At 44.6% G+C, this 20398-nt stretch overlaps 1 protein-coding gene across 1 annotated transcript; it reads right to left on the reverse strand.

Moving 5' to 3' along the window:
* Nucleotides 1-31: 31 nt before the first annotated feature.
* LOC123757237 (uncharacterized) lies at nucleotides 32-19720 on the reverse strand. Its single transcript, XM_045740737.2, has 8 exons — nucleotides 19573-19720; nucleotides 7328-7446; nucleotides 6706-7156; nucleotides 5668-5952; nucleotides 5429-5550; nucleotides 2858-3002; nucleotides 1761-1913; nucleotides 32-1030 (listed from the first exon to the last, which is right to left on the reverse strand). The coding sequence occupies exons 3-8, from the start codon at nucleotides 7057-7059 to the stop codon at nucleotides 464-466; spliced, it is 1626 nt and encodes a 541-aa protein (XP_045596693.2). The 5' UTR covers nucleotides 7060-7156; nucleotides 7328-7446; nucleotides 19573-19720; the 3' UTR covers nucleotides 32-463.
* Between the last annotated feature and the right edge of the window lie 678 nt (nucleotides 19721-20398).

Genomic DNA, 20398 nt, shown 5'->3' on the forward strand with positions numbered 1-20398 from the left:
GTGAGGACACTGGACACATGTGTGAGGACACTGGACACATGTGTGAGGACACTGGACACATGTGTGAGGACACTGGGCACATGTGTGAGGACACTGGACACTTCATCTCTCTCATACTTGACGTGTGAATGACGAAAGAATAACAGGACCTCCGGGCTAGTGCAAACGGCTCACACCGACCTGACCCCGAGTTCGATTCTCGGGCAGGGCGAGACGTTTGGACACCTCTCCTTGAACCTGACGCATCTATTCACTCGGCGGTAAATAGATATCCTGGAGTATAGGCGACTATTGTGGGATGAATCGTAGGCCCTAAAGAGCCCCCCCCCTCAATAGACCGGACAAAGTTCCATTGTTCCGTAAGTGGAATTGAAGGCAGTTGATTGCAAGAGCATCAATAAGGAGGATTTAGGAAAGTCTTCCATCCTTCCATAAGGATGCCTATGTCTTCCACTCAGGATTTTCACTCCTCGTCCAAAATATCGAGGGCTTTCTTAAACATGCTCATGAGGGCGTCCTTGGAGAGGGCGTCCCCACGCGTCTTATCCTTAGCGTGGGAGGCGCAGGTGGCGCCCCCGTCCTTCATGACAGAGGTCTCCATGGCCTCCAGCGAGGCCACACACTGCTTCAGCAGCGTGATCCGCCCCTCCTGGTCCTCACAACTCAGGTGGTCATACGCCGTCTGAGGCACGGGGCTCGAAGAACCACCTACGGTTCTCTCTGGGGCCGCGCGAGGCTCCTTGGGTTCTGTCCTGGGCGGGATCTTGAAGAGGGAGGTGTAATCCAGGGTCAAAAGATCGAGGCGGGGATACAGGAGGTCGCTGATGTCAGGGTGACTCTTCCTGGCGACCGCTTCGCCCTCTGCTGCTTCTGATTTTCCTGCTGAAGTGAGTGTTCCTCCTGCGCTCAGGGAGGTGTACAGCTTCGGCCTGTCTGTCTTCTTACCCGAGCTCCTGGTGCTGGTGACAGGGGAGACGGGTTGGTCTGTCAGTTTTCCGTCATACTCTACTTGACGGTTCATATCTTCGACCTGTTGAAGTTTTGTACAGTAGTTTAGAGATCAATATCAGGAAATAATGTTTGCCTTTATTAAACAAGCAATATTTATAGTTCAATTAAACACGTACTGAGCCACACTCACACACACTCACACACACACACTCACACACACACACACACACACACACACACACACACACACACACACACACACACACACACACACACACACACACACACACACACACACACACACACACACACACACACACACAGGGGCATCAGGGTGAAAGAAACTGTGCCCATTTGTTTCCGCCTCCGGCATGGATCATATCCGGAAACTTAGGACTACGAATACCGAGCGCTGTCTACTCAGCCGCCAAGTCCCTGAAACTGTCAATGAGTGTCACCACTCTTAAGAGAGAGAGAGAGAGAGAGAGAGAGAGAGAGAGAGAGAGAGAGAGAGAGAGAGAGAGAGAGAGAGAGAGAGAGTGAGAGAGCACTAGAGCGCTCTCTCTCTCTCTCTCTCTCTCTCTCTCTCTCTCTCTCTCTCTCTCTCTCTCTCTCTCTCTCTCTCTCTCTCTCTCTCTCTCTCTCTCTCTCACTCTCTCTCTCTCTCTCTCTCTCTCTCTCTCACTCTCTCTCTCTCTCTCTCTCTCTCTCTCTCTCTCTCTCTCTCTCTCTCTCTCTCTCTCTCTCTCTCTCTCTCTCTCTCTCTCTCTCTCTCTCTCTCTCTCTCCCTCTCTGAGCCAGTACAATACCTCATGCAGGAGGGAGTTCGCGGTGGCCTGGGCCAGGGTGGCGTGGTCCAGATGGGCCACCAGCCGCCTCCTGAGGGAGGTGGAGGCGCGGTCCAGCTGCTCCAGGGCCTCCTTCACCTCCTGCACCTCCTCCCCGTTCTTCCTGGCCCTCACCTGCAGGAGAAGACAAGGTTATGGCCGCCTGGGTCCTCCTCCTCCGTCTCATACTCGAATTGATTCGTTTGTCATTTGTTTTTGCTTTTGTTATTTAGAAGATGAAGTGGTTAATAGTGTTTACGTGTAAACTTTATTTGTTGAGTTGTGTGTGTGTGTGAAGTTGTGCCTGTACTTGATTGTCATTGTTTTCTGATTGTTGTAATGAAATGTTATAGTTGTGTTTGTTATGTATATAGACAACTTTAAGTAATTGTTTAATTAAGGTTTAAGTTTTAAAGATTAATATGATGACAATTTATAGGAATTATTGATTATGGTGAGGAAGGATATATTATAAATTCATTGTAATCTCTCAAGTGACTATTAACAAGGAAACTTCTGACGTTGGGTTGAAATGCATAATATTCAATGGAACCAAAAAGCCTTATCAAACCTCCTTTGAGATAATTTAACATTCCCTAGGTTATAGGCAGATAACCTAGGTTATAGGTTATAGGTTCTGTATAGGCAGAACAATAAAATATATATTAATTATAATTTACACATGAGAAAATATTGTTTTCCATCACATCGTTTGTTGAAGTTGCTGGATGTGTTTGGGGGTCAGCCGCCGCTTGGACGAGCCTCGCCTGAGGATGGTTCAGGTGAAACAACGCAGCTCGCCCTCGTGATGTGTCACAACATTCAATATTAGGCGTACTAGAATGCATGACCCCCAACACAGCCTCCAAATGTCTTGGAGGCTGATTGGCTGTCGTAGACAGCCAATCAACGCATTGAAAACATCGATATTTGAGCACTGACTGGCCTCCCTGGCTATAGCCAGTCCGTCCTCATCAACAAAGGTCAAATGTTCGGTAATCCACTCCAGCTATAATCCCGCTGTTTATGAATAAAAAGGATTTACACGATTCACAAGTGGTGACAGGTGGTGGACTGACCTGTAGGAGGGTGGTGACCCTGGCGCAGGTGGTGGTGTAGGTGGTGAGGGAGGTGGCGAGGACGGCAGTGAGGTGGGTGAGGTGGTGGCCGGCACAGGTCTCCAGTGCCACGGTGTCACACTCCCGGCACCACATGCGCAGACGACTGGTTAAGAGAGTGCCACATGCGTTAAATACGTCTTACTTACTCCTTTTCCTGCCTGGGAACTACACCTTGATTTGCATCGTAATTTCCTGCCTGTCATTCATCATCATCATCATCATTATCATCATCATCATCATCATCATTATTATCATCATCATCACCTGTGTGATGCCTACTGTCCTGTCTCTCATCCGATGATTCTATCTCATGATTTTTCTATCTTAGTTTTCAATCAGACACTCTTATTGGGTCATTATTTCTCACACACATATATCTCTGTAAGTTATTCTTTCTCTCAAGCTTCCTTGATCAATATATCTCACACCATCTCTCTCACATTGACTGTTTCTCACTCCACGACCTTCTCATTATACGTTCTCCTTAATACAATGTCAATAGATTTCTAAAATAAAGACGGCAATTAACTAATAATTACTAGGGGGAAGAAATTGTGAAATAAATAAATACATTCATGCCAAACATATCGCCAAATCCCGAAGAATTTTTTCCCGAAGCCTAAAAGAAATAGAAGGAAAGTCAATCCTTGTTAACTCAATAGAACAAATCCACAAGGGCCGTGACGAGGATTCGAACTTACGTACGTCCGAGAGCATCCCAGACGCTGCCTTAATCAGTAGTCAGTCATTAGAGTCGGTAAGCTGTGTCAGACTTGTGGACGGAGGGCCCATATTGCCCCCATTTTTGAAAGAGAGAGAGACAGCTTACTGACACTTAACAACTGTCCAATTATTAAACGTCAATTAAGGGAAAGTAGGTTGAATCGGAGCAGAGACGTTTTAAACTTGATCAATACGCGGTTATCACACAAGAAACAGTATCAACTGGGTTCGCATGTAATGTGGGGGAACAAACGTACGTCAATGACTGAGACTTTAGTAACTTTAGCAGCCATGTCGATAGGTGCTAAAATAACTAAGACTAAATAGGTGCGAAAAATAACTTTAACCAGAAGAGCTAAACAGACTTTTAAAAGGAACTGGAAAATGGCAGACGCAGTTAATAGTGATAAATATAGGGATGTTAGCCTCGGTTAATAACAATAAAAAAAAGGTATCAGTATCAGGTTAACAATAAGTGATTGTGAAATTTATCTGGGAGCCATGATCCAAATCCCCCACCAAAAAAAATAAATTCATAAATTGTTTAAAACAAGGCCAATAATGTGACTATCTAGAGGAGTTAGTAATAAAAATGATACTGTTATCTCAGGGTCATATGCACTGAGTGGTGTAACCCATTTATCGATGTGTATGCACTCAGATTTGATTTTTTTTATGTTGTTGCAGCCGAAGGCGACTAGTTTATTGTGCACCCCATACTCATCCTGTGAGCGGTAGCGCAAAAAAGGGTTACAGAGAGGCACAAAAGGTTTTTTTATCAGGGTTCAACTGGGGTTTATTAGATTAATAATTTCATCTGTTCTTCGTATTTTATGATTATAATACTCACAGTTTTCTTTTGTTCTGGACAATGTTCAGGTCTATAGTTAACTTGTTGGTTGGTCACACTCACTGCCTCTCACCTGTGTCTCACTCACTGCCTCTCACCTGTGTGTGTCTCACTCACTGCCTCTCACCTGTGTGTCTCACTCACTGCCTCTCACCTGTGTGTCTCACTGCCTCTCACCTGTGTGTGTCTCACTGCCTCTCACCTGTGTCTCACTCACTGCCTCTCACCTGTGTCTCACTCACTGCCTCTCACCTGTGTCTCACTCACTGCCTCTCACCTGTGTGTCTCACTCACTGCCTCTCACCTGTGTGTGTCTCACTCACTGCCTCTCACCTGTGTGTCTCACTCACTGCCTCTCACCTGTGTGTCTCACTCACTGCCTCTCACCTGTGTGTCTCACTCACTGCCTCTCACCTGTGTGTGTCTCACTCACTGCCTCTCACCTGTGTGTCTCACTCACTGCCTCTCACCTGTGTGTCTCACTGCCTCTCACCTGTGTGTGTCTCACTGCCTCTCACCTGTGTCTCACTCACTGCCTCTCACCTGTGTGTCTCACTCACTGCCTCTCACCTGTGTGTGTCTCACTGCCTCTCACCTGTGTGTGTCTCACTGCCTCTCACCTGTGTGTGTCTCACTGTCTCTCACCTGTGTGTGTCTCACTGCCTCTCACATGTGTCTCACTCACTGCCTCTCACCTGTGTGTCTCACTCACTGCCTCTCACATGTGTGTGTCTCACTGCCTCTCACCTGTGTGTGTCTCACTGCCTCTCACATCATGTGTCTCACTCACTGCCTCTCACCTGTGTCTCACTCACTGCCTCTCACCTGTGTGTGTCTCACTCACTGCCTCTCTCATGTGTGTATCACTCACTGCCTCTCACCTGTGTGTGTCTCACTGCCTCTCACATGTGTCTCACTCGCTGCCTCTCACCTGTGTCTGACTCACTGTCTCTCACCTGGATACTCCTTTGGCTTTCTTCCTACCGGACTCAATAAGGCTGACAAGGTAGAAGTTCTGGGAGAGTCCGCTAGGTGGCACCAGCGTCACCAGCCGGCACTCTGGGCACGAGAGCTCTCCCTGTGGACACAAGCACGTGATGGTGAGTCCCCTTCACTCTCACCACGTCTCACATTCACTCTCACACCACGCCTCACCTTCACTCTCTCTCTCCCTCTCTCTCTTTCTCCTACTCACCACATCCTTGCTGTTGATCCTGTCCGTCTTGCTAGGATGGACCTTGATGAGCTTGGGCAGGCAGACGCGGCAGACACTGTGGTGGCAGGCGAGGAAGAGAGGTTCCCGCCCTCCCTGCTTCTCTGTCTGGTACTCCTCCAGGCACACGGGACAGCTGAGCAGGTCGTGGAGCTCCTGGTGGTGCAGCCTCCCAGAGGATAACAGGGCGCTGCTGCTGCTGCTGCTGCTGCTGCTGCCGCTGCTGCCCACCGGACTACACGAAGTGGAGGTCGACATGCCGCTTCCCTGCGAGGCAGAACAGCTGATGTCATTGACATTTTTGAGGGAGAAACTGTTTTGTTTTTGTTTTTTACGGCTAAAAATTGCCGTAATTGAAAATGGATTCGGTTCGCGTAAAGTGACGTATTGTCCCGCTTGCTGTTGTGGGTCTGTTAGGTTAAGAAAGGACAGTTTGTAAATTAAGTTTTCAAGACTTTTTGAGACCTTTAGATCTTTGCTGCCTTCGTAAGCGACCAGAGGACCCAAAACAAGGGCTGTTTTAGGTCCATTTCATTTGGAAAATAAATTTACATTTTGGATTACGGCAATTTTTGGTGGTAGCGCCGACGAACGAAAAGCGCCGTTATTTGTAAGAGGACAGGTTGGTCATCATACTTCGTCATAATATTCGCTAGTAATAATGATTATTTAAGGTGGATAACTGTAGGATAACAAAGATTACTCAGGTTCCGGAGACAGATAATGTTTATGATAACACGGTATGTGGTCAATGCCTGCACTCAGATTCGCGCAGCTGGAGGTGGAGCGAGTTGACCAACAGTACTGGAGTAGTGAGTGCATGCATGAGTGCCTCGAGTCGTGCAACTGTCTACGTCAGGCTGCTCAAAATAGTAGCGGCCTTAAGTCGTCCTGAGGGTCGTTAACGCAGCGGTAGAGACGCTAGCCAGGAGTCAGCTCCACCCTGCAAGCACAAATAGTAAACACTCACACACATACACCTTGAACCCCAACAAGAAACAGACCCCAAAGCCAACCGACCTTTTTGGTAAATTCTTCCCTCCTTGGAGTAATGTAGGCGATACCGGATGATTCCGTAGGCGACCGTAGCTTGTGGAACATGGCTCGTGGCTTCAGACTCAGCCACGGCCGGTGAGTGGTAGTGGGAGCCCGAAGGTGAGGCGACTTCGATGTCTTGGGCGCCTGATGGAGGGACTTCGAAGCTCTAGGGTGCGGCTGGAGAGGTTTGGGTGCCCGGTGGTGGTGCGTCGCTCCGGAGTCGGTCTTGTGGTGGTGCTGGATATGCGCTGGCTTCTTTGGCGTCGTCTTGGCTGATGTAGGTGACCTGGGATTGTGGTTGTGGCAGCGAGTCCTGGTTGGGATGTGGTAGTTCATATGTGGTGACCACTCCACCGGTAGTTCATGGCGGGTTGTGGCTGACTTCTCGTACAGTGGTTCTGGTCATTTACTGTCAGTCAACAGCTGAGTAATCCTAGTAAGAGAAGGAATTACGGTGAATTATATAGCACTTTCCTGAGAATAATCTCGTGTTTCTCTCATTTTCTCCTGACTTGTGAGTGGTTTTATTTCACTATATGTAACATTGTGTGATATAAAATTAAACTTATACTCTACGTAAATGAATGAGTATACATATACATACGTATCCTTGGTCAGAGGACTCCTTAGTGATAAGATCTTGAAAACTCAATAGTCTCTTAAAGCTATGACGTCACAGGTGAAGGTCTCTCTCTCTCTCTCTCGCTCTGATTGGTTGAGCTCCTGGAAAGTAGATTAACATTACGCACAGATCTCACAATAGCATGATGCATCAAATGAACAAATCAACAAGGGCCATGACGGGGGTTCGAATCTCCTAGAGGCGCGTCTGGGATCCTCTCGGACGTAGATTCGAACCCTCGTCACGGCCCTTGTGGATTTGTTCAGTAGGTTAACATTAAATTACATTTGCTGTTGATGTTGTTACTGACATCATTGTTGATGGTATTGTTCACGTGTTAACATTAAACCTGTAGCCTTCGTGAATGGGTCCTCTGGTGGGGTGTGAAAACAAGAGGCCTCTGGCACCAGGGGATGTGTTGGGCTGTGTCCACACACACCCTGGCACCAGGGAATGTGTTGGGCTGTGTCCACACACACCCTGGCACCAGGGGATGTGTTGGGCTGTGTCCACACACACCCTGGCACCAGGGAATGTGTTGGGCTGTGTCCACACACACCCTGGCACCAGGGAATGTGTTGGGCTGTGTCCACACACACCCTGGCACCAGGGGTGCCAGGGTGAATGCAACAACGAAGTAGATTACCACCAGAGCTTCCAGTGCCAACTGTGTTCATCAGCCATGCACAGTAAATGTACCAACATACCAAATAATGTCAGGAAAATTGGTCCCAGAGACCACTCGGTGTACTGGTTCTGCAAAAAGAATATTACTGTTGTTCATTATATAGGCAAAGAAAACGAATTACGGAACAACTTGAGAGTCGCACCCTATCTCAAGAACGGCGAAGAAGGTTAGGTAGAGAAATAAAAACGATTGAACTAAAGCTACAAGAATCATACAAAACCCAGGAGAGGCAAAGAGAGCAAAAGGCCATCAGTGAAATAGAGAGAAATCTGAAAAAATTCTCCTATCCAAAATGAAGATCGTAAACCACATCTAGTATCGGGCCCCTGCGAAAGGCAGATGGAACTTTCACTGATGACAACAAAGAAATGAGCGAAATACTAAGGAATCAGTACGGCTCAGTTTTCAGCGAGCCACTAGGCACACTGAAGATTGATAATCCAAATGAATTTTTCATGGATATGATACCAATATCAAATCATATATCAGATGTCACCCTGTCCCCACTGGATTTTGAAGAAACCATAGACAGTATGCCTATGCACTCTGCTATGCACTCCCTGATTCTTGGAACTCTATATTCATCAAGAACTGTAAAAAAAACACTATCGCAGGCCTTTCACATTCTTTGGAGACAAAGCCTAGATACTGGCGATATCCTTGACATACTAAAAACAGCAGAGATAGCACCACTCCATAAAGGAGGAAATAAGGCAGAGGCGAAAAATTACAGACCGATAGCACTAACATCACACATCATAAAAATCTTTGAGTACTAAGAAGTAAAATCACAAAATACATGGAATCACAGCATCTCCATAACCCCGGACAACATGGTTTCAGAACATGGCGTTCTTGCCTATCACAGTTGCTGGACCATTATGACATGGCATTAAATGCCATAGAAGACAAACAAAACGCTGATGTAATTGACACAGATTTCGCAAAAGCCTTCGACAAATGTGACCATGGTGTTATTGTACATAAAATGCGTTCAAAAGGAATTACCGGAAAAAATAGGCAGATGGATCTACAATTTCCTGACTAACAGAACCCAATGTGTAATAGTCAACAAAATAAAATCCGGTCCATCAACCGTGAAGAGCTCAGTCCCCCAGGGTACTGTGCTTGCTCCAGTACTTTTTCTCATCCTCATATCGGACATAGACAAGGACACAACCTATAGTACTGTATCATCCTTTGCTAGGATGATAGGACACTAGGATTTTTATGAGAGTTGGCAACATAGAGGACACGGCAAACCTCCAATCAGATGTAAATCAGGTCTTTCTATGGGCTACAGAAAATAATATGGTGTTTAACGAAGATAAGTTCCAGCTCATGCGCTACGGAAAAAAAATATAAAAACGGAAACCATGTACAAAACGCAGTCGAATCATAACATAGAACGAAAAGGCAATGTAAAGGATTTGGGTGTACTCATGTCGGAAGACCTTACCTTCAAAGAACAGAATAAAGTTGCCGTCACAACTGCAAGAAAAATGACAGGTTGGATAACAAGAACCTTTCATACCAAAGATGCTATACCGATGATGATACTTTTCAAGACGCTAGTGCTCTCTAGAGTGGAATACTGCTGCACAATGGCAATCCTTTTCAAAGCTGGAGAAATTGCTGACCTGGAGAGCGTGCAGAGATCCTTTACTGCTAGAATTCACTCATTAAAACATCTAAACTATTGGGACCGACTAAAGAGTCTAAATCTGTATTCTCTTGAGCGCAGGCGGGAAAGATACATAATAATTTACACGTGGGAAATAGTAGAGGGGTTGGTCCCAAACCTGCACACAGAAATAACATCACATGAGACCAGAAGGCATGGCAGGATGTGCAGAATACCCCCGTTGAAGAGCAGAGGTGCAACAGGTACTCTGAGAGAGAACTCTATCAACATCAGAGGCCCGAGACTGTTCAACACGCTTCCACTACACATAAGGGACATAACTGGCCGACCCCTCACAGTGTTCAAGAGAGAACTTGACAAACACCTCCAAAGGATACCTGATCAACCAGGCTGTGACTCATACGTCAGGCTGCGAGCAGCCGCGTCTAACAGCCTGGTTGACCAGTCCAGCAACCAGGAGGCCTGGTCGACGACCGGGTCGCGGGGGTCGCTAAGCCCCGAAATTATCTCCAGGTAACCTCAAGGGGATGCTGCGCTGTGTCCACACACACACACACACACACACACACACACACACACACACACACACACACACACACACACACACACACACACACACACACACACACACACACACACACACACACACACACACACACAGGCACTCGGGGATGAGACCATTCAACCAGAATATTACAAGGACTATTCAGGTACAATGAGAGAATCATACTTTTTCTTGAGGGGAGGGATGGGGAGGAATATTCCCACGTGAGCCTTAAGCCTCTGGCTGGCCTCAATAATAATCATGCGAGTATTGTTGAGGCGATGCATGAGTGTGCTCATGATATGTATGTTGCCTTCAAAAAGGTTATATCCGATTTGTTTTATAACTCCAGTAATGGGTTATCAGACCACGTGGCTACTCCGATGTTTGTTGTTGTTTAAGATTCGCTACTTGGAACAAAACGTTCCAAGTAGCACGGGCTATGGTGAGCCCGTTCTGGACTTACCTGGCACAGGAGCGGGGCTGTGAGTAGTTCTACTCCGATGTCTTTCGTGCCTGCGTTATACCCAGTCCATGTGACGTGTCGGTCATTCAAGTTCAAGTTTGTTTATTGAAAGAAATACATCTCAAAGGGATAGAGTAGCTTAGGCTATTTCTACCTCCCTGTGTGTCGGTCATGTCTCCACAATGCTGACATGTTCTCTCCTCTTCTGAGACCTGTAAGAGTATATACCATGTGTATATATGGGCTATACCATGTATATATATGGGCTATACCGTGTATATATATGGGGTATATATATATTCATGATTTTATATGTACTATTCTTTTTGTAATGTGCCCTTTCACCAGAATATGTGGTTCGTAGTTGGTGGAATTCTTGTGCTATCCTGCAAAGACTGAGGTTACAGCAGCTGGGGTATGGTCACTGTACCAGAGACTGAGGTTACAGCAGCTGGGGTATGGTCACTGTACCAGAGACTGAGGTTACAGCAGCTGGGATATGGTCACTGTACCAGAGCCTGAGGTTACAGCAGCTGGAGTATGGTCACTGTACCAGAGCCTGAGGTTACAGCAGCTGGGGTATGGTCACTGTACCAGAGCCTGAGGCTACAGCAGCTGGGGTATGGTCACTGTACCAGAGACTGAGGCTATAGCAGCTGGGGTATGGTCACTGTACCAGAGACTGAGGCTACAGCAGCTGGGGTATGGTCACTGTACCAGAGACTGAGGTTACAGCAGCTGGGGTATGGTCACTGTACCAGAGCCTGAGGTTACAGCAGCTGGGGTATGGTCACTGTACCAGAGCCTGAGGTTACAGCAGCTGGAGTATGGTCACTGTATTTCTTCTGTATTGCTGTCGTTCTCATTGTTTCCTTAATGGGTGATAGACTCGGTGGTTTGTTATGGTGTACGTTCCTCCTGTGGGCTGTCATGTTGTCAGCTTCGTCTGCAATGTCATTCAATGATGTTGCCAGTTGATCAGTATTCAACGACCTTGGCGTTTGAGTGCTCGTCACGTGGGTGACGAGTGATGAGTGCTCGTCACGTGGGTGATGAGTGATGAGTGCTCGTCACGTGGGTGCTCATGTTACAAGGCTTGCATTGGCAATTCTCCAATCTGTGAGCATGATGATTGAGTAGTCGGTGTTGAGCAAGATCGTGTTCTGTAGTTCACTGAATGGCTATTCAGTGAACTACAGAACTCTAATTTGTAAAGTTGAGAACCCGTTTGTGTGGAGTTGAGAACCCGACTGTGGAGTCCCGTGTTCTTATACCCGCAGCTGCAGACTGTTTTCTCTCAGTCTTCTGGGGCCAGATTCACGAAGAAATTACACAAGCACTTACGAACCTGAACATCTTTTCTCCATCTTTGGCGGCTTTGTTTACAATTACTAAACAGTTAAAATGAGCTCCGAAGCACCAGGAGGCTGTTTATAACAATAACAACAGTTGATTGGCAAGTTTTCATGCTTGTAAACTGTTTAATAAATGTAACCAAAATCATCAAAGATTGAGGAAAGATGTACACGTTCGTAAGTACTTGCGTAACTGCTTCGTGAATCTGCCCCCTGATCCGTCTGTGAAGTGTGGGGGAGCTCTCAGATACCAAGTTTGCTTCTGTGAAATGTATCGATAATGTGCATCTTAATATTGTTAAGGGAGTCTCTTGTCCATCTTAGTCTCACCGTTGTGTTCCAGATATCGTCCCATTTTGGGTTTCATGAGCTCACCTACGTCACACCACCTGTAAACATATGTTCTCAAGGCCGACAATGAACCATACAGCGTTCTGTCACCTCACACAGGATAAGGACGCAGGTAATAAAGATATCAGGAGATATTTGGGTGGGAGGGAGGGAGGGAAAGATGATTAAAAGAGGGAGGGAGCATGAGGAGGTGATGAGGGGGCCCTCCCACCTGCTAGACGACATGAGTATACCTCAGCCCTGATCATTGCCCATAAACATGGTAAACTCACACCAAGAAATGGGGTGTACCTCTCGGTGTTGGTGATGAGTAGTCAGGAAGATGACTACTCTAAACATTACGCGTGTTTAACCCGTTTAAGGTTAGGTTGGTGTAAACAGGATCGCAAAATATTATATGCAGAGAAAACAATTAAAAAATATAAGAAAACGCAGGGTCTTTGCGGGAAAGAAAACGGGTGGGAGAGGGGGGACTTGCGTTAAATTTATTCTTTGCGCATTTTCGTGAAAAACTAAGAACAAATTATTTACCAAAATGTAATAAATCGAGGTCTCAATTTAATCAAAATTTAAAGGAGAGGTAAATTCCGTATTAACACTAACAGTATGCCCCAAAATATAAGACGCGAGAATATTGTTAAGGAAATATATACAGAATGTCCATCGAGAGATTTTTCTTAAATTCTACTTTGGAATAAAATATTAAATGAACAATTTCTTTCTTCGTTAGGAAGGGAGTTCCATGTATTGTGTCCCTTTTGTTTAAATGAAGCTTTTGCATACATTTAATCTGACTCTGGGGGTATCAAAGAGATAAATTCAGGCAAATATTTTTTTCTAGTGTGATGCTCATGACTTCTAGGAAGTTACAAATTCAGATTAGTATTGAGGAGCGAGGCTTTGTAAATGTAGGAGCGAGGCTTTGTAAATGTAGGAGCAAGGCTTTGTAAATGTAGGAGCGAGGCTTTGTAAATGTAGGAGCAAGGCTTTGTAAATGTAGGAGCGAGGCTTTGTAAATGTAGGAGCAAGGCTTTGTAAATGTAGGAGCGAGGCTTTGTAAATGTAGGAGCAAGGCTTTGTAAATGTAGGAGCAAGGCTTTGTAAATGTAGGAGCGAGGCTTTGTAAATGTAGGAGCAAGGCTTTGTAAATGTAGGAGCAAGGCTTTGTAAATGTAGGAGCGAGGCTTTGTAAATGTAGGAGCGAGGCTTTGTAAATGTAGGAGCAAGGCTTTGTAAATGTAGGAGCAAGGCTTTGTAAATGTAGGAGCAAGGCTTTGTAAATGTAGGAGCGAGGCTTTGTAAATGTAGGAGCAAGGCTTTGTAAATGTAGGTGCAAGGCTTTGTAAATGTAGGAGCAAGGCTTTGTAAATGTAGGAGCGAGGCTTTGTAAATGTAGGAGCAAGGCTTTGTAAATGTAGGAGCAAGGTTTTGTAAATGTAGGAGCGAGGCTTTGTAAATGTAGGAGCGAGGCTTTGTAAATGTAGGTGCAAGGCTTTGTAAATGTAGGAGCAAGGCTTTGTAAATGTAGGAACAAGGCTTTGTAAATGTAGGAACAAGGCTTTGTAAATGTAGGAACAAGGCTTTGTAAATGTAGGAGCAAGGCTTTGTAAATGTAAATATCAGGAGAGACTGTGTGAAGTGAGTGTGTGTTTAGCGTGTGTGGCATTTGAACAAAACATTTGTATTTGATCTCAAGATAGAATTTCTTACAGTTTCCTTAAGGGAGATTTTTACTGGGTGACGAAAGGTTGAAGGTCGCCTGCGGTGGTTGAAGCTGATTTGTTAATATAATTAGCTCTTATCTTCTCTGATAATGCTGACGATATTGATAATAGTAGAGGAGTGGCAACACTGCAGCAGGGCTAGCAACACTTCCTGTCCTCATCCTCGAGGCCACTAGAGTGCTAATGGCCTCCTCAGGTAAATTCGGGTAACTTTAATACAACACAGACGTTCAGTACACATTTACATACAATGTTTCCACCGCTCGAAGATCGCAAGAATATTCTCAGTAATCTTCAGGTGTTCCTCTTCGGAGATGAATTTACCTACAAGATCTGAATGGATGGCAACGCCGCCTGTATGACCTTCTAAATTACTTAGAAGATTGATTGACTGATGAAGATTAAGCCACAAAAAAGGTGGCACGGGCGTGAATAGCCCGTAAGAGGTGGCCCCTCTTGAGCCATTACCAGTATCAATAGATGATACTGGAGATCTGTGGAGGTGCAACTGCACCCTGCGTGACGGGAGATGTCTCCCGTCTACTTAGAAGTTCCCGTCCCCTATTATGTAAGTCCCCCGTGGTGTAGTGGTAAGACACTCGCCTGGCGTTCCGCGACCGCTTTGCCCTGGGTTCGTATCCTGACCGGGGAGGATTTACTGGGCGCCAATCCTTAACTGTAGCCTCTGTTTGCCCAAAAGTAAAATGGGTACAATAATATAATATAAAATAGTATAAATATATATTATTTTTATTTATTTTTATTATTATTATTAATGATAAAGATGACGCGGAGGCTGTTGACAACATGCTGGAAAGTGTTATCAATGAATAAACAAGAAAGTTAAAAAATTGTCGTGTTACCTTGAGGACCGGAGATATTCCCCCCACGGCCAGACACAGATAACCTGATCCACATGTCATGTGCCACAAGCATTGCACCTTGCAAGCATACCCTGATATAACGGCTGTCAAGCAGACCCTAATATAACGGCTGTCAAGCACACACATGTATGCAATAGATGTGTCGTAAAGCAGCACAAATAAGTGTCTCTATCTAGCTAAGAAACTAGCTAAGCCTACAAGACGTAAAAAAATCCAGTAAAGAGAGAGAGCAAAAAATTCATCATTGAAATAGACACAACCCCAAAACTCTTCTTTTCCCAGGCAGCGTCTGGGATCCTCTCGGACGTAGGTTCGAACCCTCGCCACGGCCCTTGTGGATTTGTTCAGTTCTTTCTCCTCTGCTTCCGACATTGTGCCTCCTCTACAGGAGTGACCTGACCTCCCTGACCCAGTTCACCGACCCTGACCATCTGATGCGTTGATGATGACTCCCCACCTCATCAATAGCAACTCATCAGGCACTCTCGTACAGCCCAAGACGAGCATAGTGACACAGTGGGAATATGACTGGCGCAGTCAATCAAAATCCAAAATCACAAACTTATTCTGTAAACAGAGTGAACGCACTATCACTGTAAAACTTTATTCACTCTCTGCCATTCCCACACAAATTCCAGCATCACCTTCCATCACTATTCTGGGCCTAATATTAGATGAGAGACTCTGTATACACTCTGTACAGAACCAGTCACAGCTCACCGAGCCGCAGAAAAATATTACAGATTAAGATATGCAAAAAACTGACACCAAAACACATCTTTATAAAGCACTCGTAAGACCCCTCTTAAGTTAAGCTTCCCTTGCACCTTCCCCTGATGCTCCTACACATAAACTGAGACTCCAAAGGATTAAAAAAACACAGAGCACGAATTCATAACCCCCGCTGGCGGGATTTCGTCACACGCGTCACACACACACACGACAGGACGAACATTCTAGATCTCAACATGTACTGGGAGACACTAATTTAACACGCAGATACACAGACTCCTCCTTTATCACGAACGTCATCACCTTGACTTCCTTTAACAACAATATCAGAAGTCCACGCAACCTACATGGTTTCTGCATATTATTCCCCACCATCCACCACCTGAACCTATATACAGATGATTCTTTCTCTTCTCTTAAACAACGCACACACACACACACACACACACACACACACACACACACACACACACACACACACACACACACACACACACACACACACACACACACACATACATACCACGTAGAAGATTCTTAGAAGAATTGATAGGGTACATAAAGACAGGCTATTTACCACAAGGGGCACACGCACTAGGGGACACAGGTGGAAACTGAGTGCCCAAATGAGCCACAGAGATATTAGAAAGAACTTTTTTTAGTGTCAGAGTGGTTGACAAATGGAATGCATTAGGAAGTGATGTGGTGGAGGCTGACTCCATACACAGTTTTAAGTGTAGATATGATAGAGCCCAATAGGCTCGGGAACCTGTACATTAGTTGATTGACAGTTGGGAGGCGGGCCGAAAGAGCAGAGCTCAACCCCCGTAAGCACAGCTAGGTGAATACACACACACACTTAGCATCTGGCAATTCGTCCGTTGGCGTTTTTGAGCCAATCACTGCACTGATCAACATTGGTGTTCCTCAGGGCAGCATACTTGGCCCTCTCCTCTTTCTCATCTACATTAATGACCTTCCAAATGCCTCTCAACACCTCAAACCAATTTTATTTGCTGATGACACAACCTTCATTTTCTCCAGTCCAGACCTTCTTGCTCTAAATGTCACAGTGAATACTGAACTAAATAAAGTCCATCTTTGGCTAACTGCTAACAAACTCACCCTTAACATTAACAAAACTTTCTATATTTTGTTTGGTAATAAATCCTCAGATCAAATTAATCTAAGAATAAACAATACCCAAATTAGTAACAAAGTAGATGGTAAATTCCTTGGTGTTCTCAGCGATAACAAGCTGTATTTCCAGGGACACATTCTAAATATATCAAAAAAAGTTTCTAAAACTGTTGGCATTATTTCTAAGATCAGATATTATGCACCTCGCCCTGCCCTGGTGACGCTCTATTACTCTCTCTCATCTATCTTTATCTCAATTATGGTATTTGTGCTTGGAGTTCTACTACCCAATATCATTTACGTCCTCTAATTACTCAACACAAAGCTACTATTAGAACAATATCAAACTCTGGCCCCAGACAGCACTCAGTACCCTTATTTAAATCTTTGAATATGTTAGATATTAAGTCACTGCACATCCTCTCATGTGTACTCTATATATTTAAAACTCTGAACTGTAATGTCAGTCATGACCTTAAACGCTTCCTAGAAGGTTGTAACAGAACCCATGAGCACCACACCAGAAACAAATACCTATTTGATATTCCAAGAGTGCGACTTAACCAAACTAGAAACGCTCTATAAATCAAGGGACCCAGAATGTGGAATGACCTTCCCAATCATGTCAAAGGCTGTACCTCTCTCAACCAGTTCAAGATAAAAACTAAGTACTACCTAATAAACTCCATGTAACTTACCTTATCCCTCCTAAATGTCAACTAATGTCTTTTTAATTTAAAAATATACTGTTTGTTGACAAAGTTGTCATGCTATTTTAAAAATATACTGTTTGTTGACAAAGTTGTCATGCTATTTTAAAAATATACTGTTTGTTGACAAAGTTGTCATGCTATTTTAAAAATATACTGTTTGTTGACAAAGTTGTCATGCTATTTTAAAAATATACTGTTTGTTGACAAAGTTGTCATGCTATTTTAAAAATATACTGTTTGTTGACAAAGTTGTCATGCTATTTTAAAAATATACTGTTTGTTGACAAAGTTGTCATGCTATTTTAAAAATATACTGTTTGTTGACAAAGTTGTCATGCTATTTTAAAAATATACTGTTTGTTGACAAAGTTGTATAACTGCTGATCTCTGCCATGTCCCACCCCCCCCACACACTTTTTTTTATTCCTTTTTCAACACAATTTATACTTTAATCTCAATTAGTATTAAGTTTTAGTATAAGTGGTTTTTCCTCCCCGCACCTTGCCCGAAACGCTGTGCGTATTAGTGGCTTTAGGTATTGTATGTACTAACTATATCTATAAATCCAACATTATGTTTATAACTTATCTTCTATGTACCTACTTTTACCTGAATAAACATTTTGATTTTGATTTTTTGATGCGACAGGATTGCTGATGTTTCTTAAGCCCGGTCACTTCTCCTCCTCCTTAAGACTCGTCCTCTAAGCCTACTTCTCCTATACCCAATTCCATTTTCGCCCTTTGGAAGCTCTTGTTCTGTATTTAATCTTATGTCTTTGCTTCCAGAAGTTTCCCCAACAATATCATCTCTTTGTAATTTGAATTGGCCATTAAGTATAGTCATAAATTACATAAGCTGTCACTCTCGCCCGTTAACCCATCGTTGATTTTCAACTATTTAAACAGAATAATAGTTTTTTTTTTTAAACAGCTGAAGAACTGTTTAAATAACATAGTTCACCCTTAACAAACTCGCTAACTTTGAATAGCTTACGTTTTCTGTTACCTTTTTTGTCCCTAACGTCACATATGTCTGCTTACCCGTTACTGGGCTCCGTTACTGGGCTCCGTTACTGGGCTTCATTATGTATAGTGGTCTGTAATGTCAACTTTTGTAATACTTGTGCTTACTGTCATCACAGTCATAGGTTAACTGCATAATAATAATCAATTACCGTTCTTGGGGGGACAGAAAACCTATGTATATATATATGTATATATATGTATACTTTAGGCTTGGTTAACTGTATGTTGTCATTAGTTATTACCACATGTTAACGTACAACAGCAGCCTTGCTTCCTCCATATATTACTTGCGTTATATAGAAGATATATGACTGGGGCACTGCTCTTTATTCAAAAAATCCGTCCTCATATATTACTTCTTAGTCTGAATTTACCTCAGGGCCACTAACACTAGTGACCTCGCCGAGGGCAGGAAGGCGGCGGCTTGTCGAAGGTCCTCCCATTTCCCCATGATGATCTTTTCTAGTTGGATTTTAAAATTTAACAGTTTTGGCATTTAAGGCATCAGCGGGTAGGCGGTTCCGTGGATTTATAACCCTGTGGATGAAGAAGCATCTTGTTTTCAGTCCTACATTGTGACTTGTTGAGCTTGAAACCGTTGCTCCTTGTTTGTGTTACATCTGACATTTGGAAGAAATTGTCCGGATCAATATCGTCCAAATTATTCAGTATTTTACAAGTTTCAATGAGATCCGGCTTACCATGCCTGGTTTGTAGTGTCGTTAGCCCTGTGGCCCTCAACCGTTGTCCTCATATCACTTCCTACAGCCAATAAACAAGTAGAAAGAGAGAGAAATACTATAGCAAAGAGAGAGAGAGATATAAACATACAGGGAGCGGTCAAATCGGCTTAGCACTTTCTCCAGATAGTTGCCTTGATTCCTCCGCTCGCGCACGCGCGTGTGTGTGTGTGTACAGAAGGAGCTCAGCGAGGACGGACACAGCCTTCACACCTACCTCAGAAGCGAGTGCGTGTTCCAGAGGCGAAGTATGGGCGGTGGTGCGGGGACCAGTAGCTGTGGCGGACTACCCTGGAGACGTCGGCGGGGCGTCGTCCCACATGCCACCACCAGTCCCTCGCTGATAATATACACGCTCTTATCTCCAGGTAATCGTCCCGCTGTCACACGGCCGTCTTTCATCGGGATACACTGCAATCTTATCTGGGTCTAAGCCCCCTCTTCAAGGAGATCCCGAAGGGTAGAGACCACAATGAGGAAGGGAAGATATACGAAGGAGATGAAGGAGAGGGAAAGGTAATTAGGAGGAGGCACAAAGAAACGCTACAGAGAGGTCTGAAGGTATATCTTGAGATGATTTCGGGGCTTAGCGTCCCCGCGGCCCGGTCCTCGATACCCCCCAGAAAGCAGTCCGTAACAGCTGTCTAACTCCCAGGTACCTATTTTTTTACTGCTAGGTGAACATGGGCATCAGGGTGAAAGAAACTCTGCCCATTTGTTTCCACCTCTACCCGGGATCGAACCTCAGGATTAGGAATCCCGAGCGCTGTCCACTCAGCTGTCAGGGCCCCAAGTAGGTCAGGTCAGGTAAACTTAACCACTAATCTAACCCCAAACCAAATGTAGCCTGTGGGTTCACTATGTAACCTATGTGAGACTCACTCGTGGATATGCAGCCTCGACATTTAGCCATCTGAAAGAAATCTAGAAATGGTCCAGAGATTTACAACAAGGTTCGTTCCTGAACTGAAGGATTTGAGCTATGAGGAAAGACTGAAGAGACTTGACCTCGCCACACTGAAGGAAAGGAGGAATAGGGGATA

The sequence above is a fragment of the Procambarus clarkii genome, chromosome 13 (genome assembly GCF_040958095.1).
Source record: "Procambarus clarkii isolate CNS0578487 chromosome 13, FALCON_Pclarkii_2.0, whole genome shotgun sequence".
In the NCBI taxonomy this organism is placed as follows: Eukaryota; Metazoa; Arthropoda; class Malacostraca; order Decapoda; family Cambaridae; genus Procambarus; species Procambarus clarkii.

Coding starts and splice junctions, on each gene's coding strand:
- LOC123757237 (XM_045740737.2), bottom strand. CDS start 7,059: ATGAACTACCACATCCCAACCAGGACTCGCTGCCACAACCACAATCCC. Junction 5,953..6,705: donor GGGAAGAATTTACCAAAAAG/GTCGGTTGGCTT, acceptor TCTGCCTCGCAG/GGAAGCGGCATGTCGACCTC. Junction 5,551..5,667: donor GGATCAACAGCAAGGATGTG/GTGAGTAGGAGA, acceptor TTGTGTCCACAG/GGAGAGCTCTCGTGCCCAGA.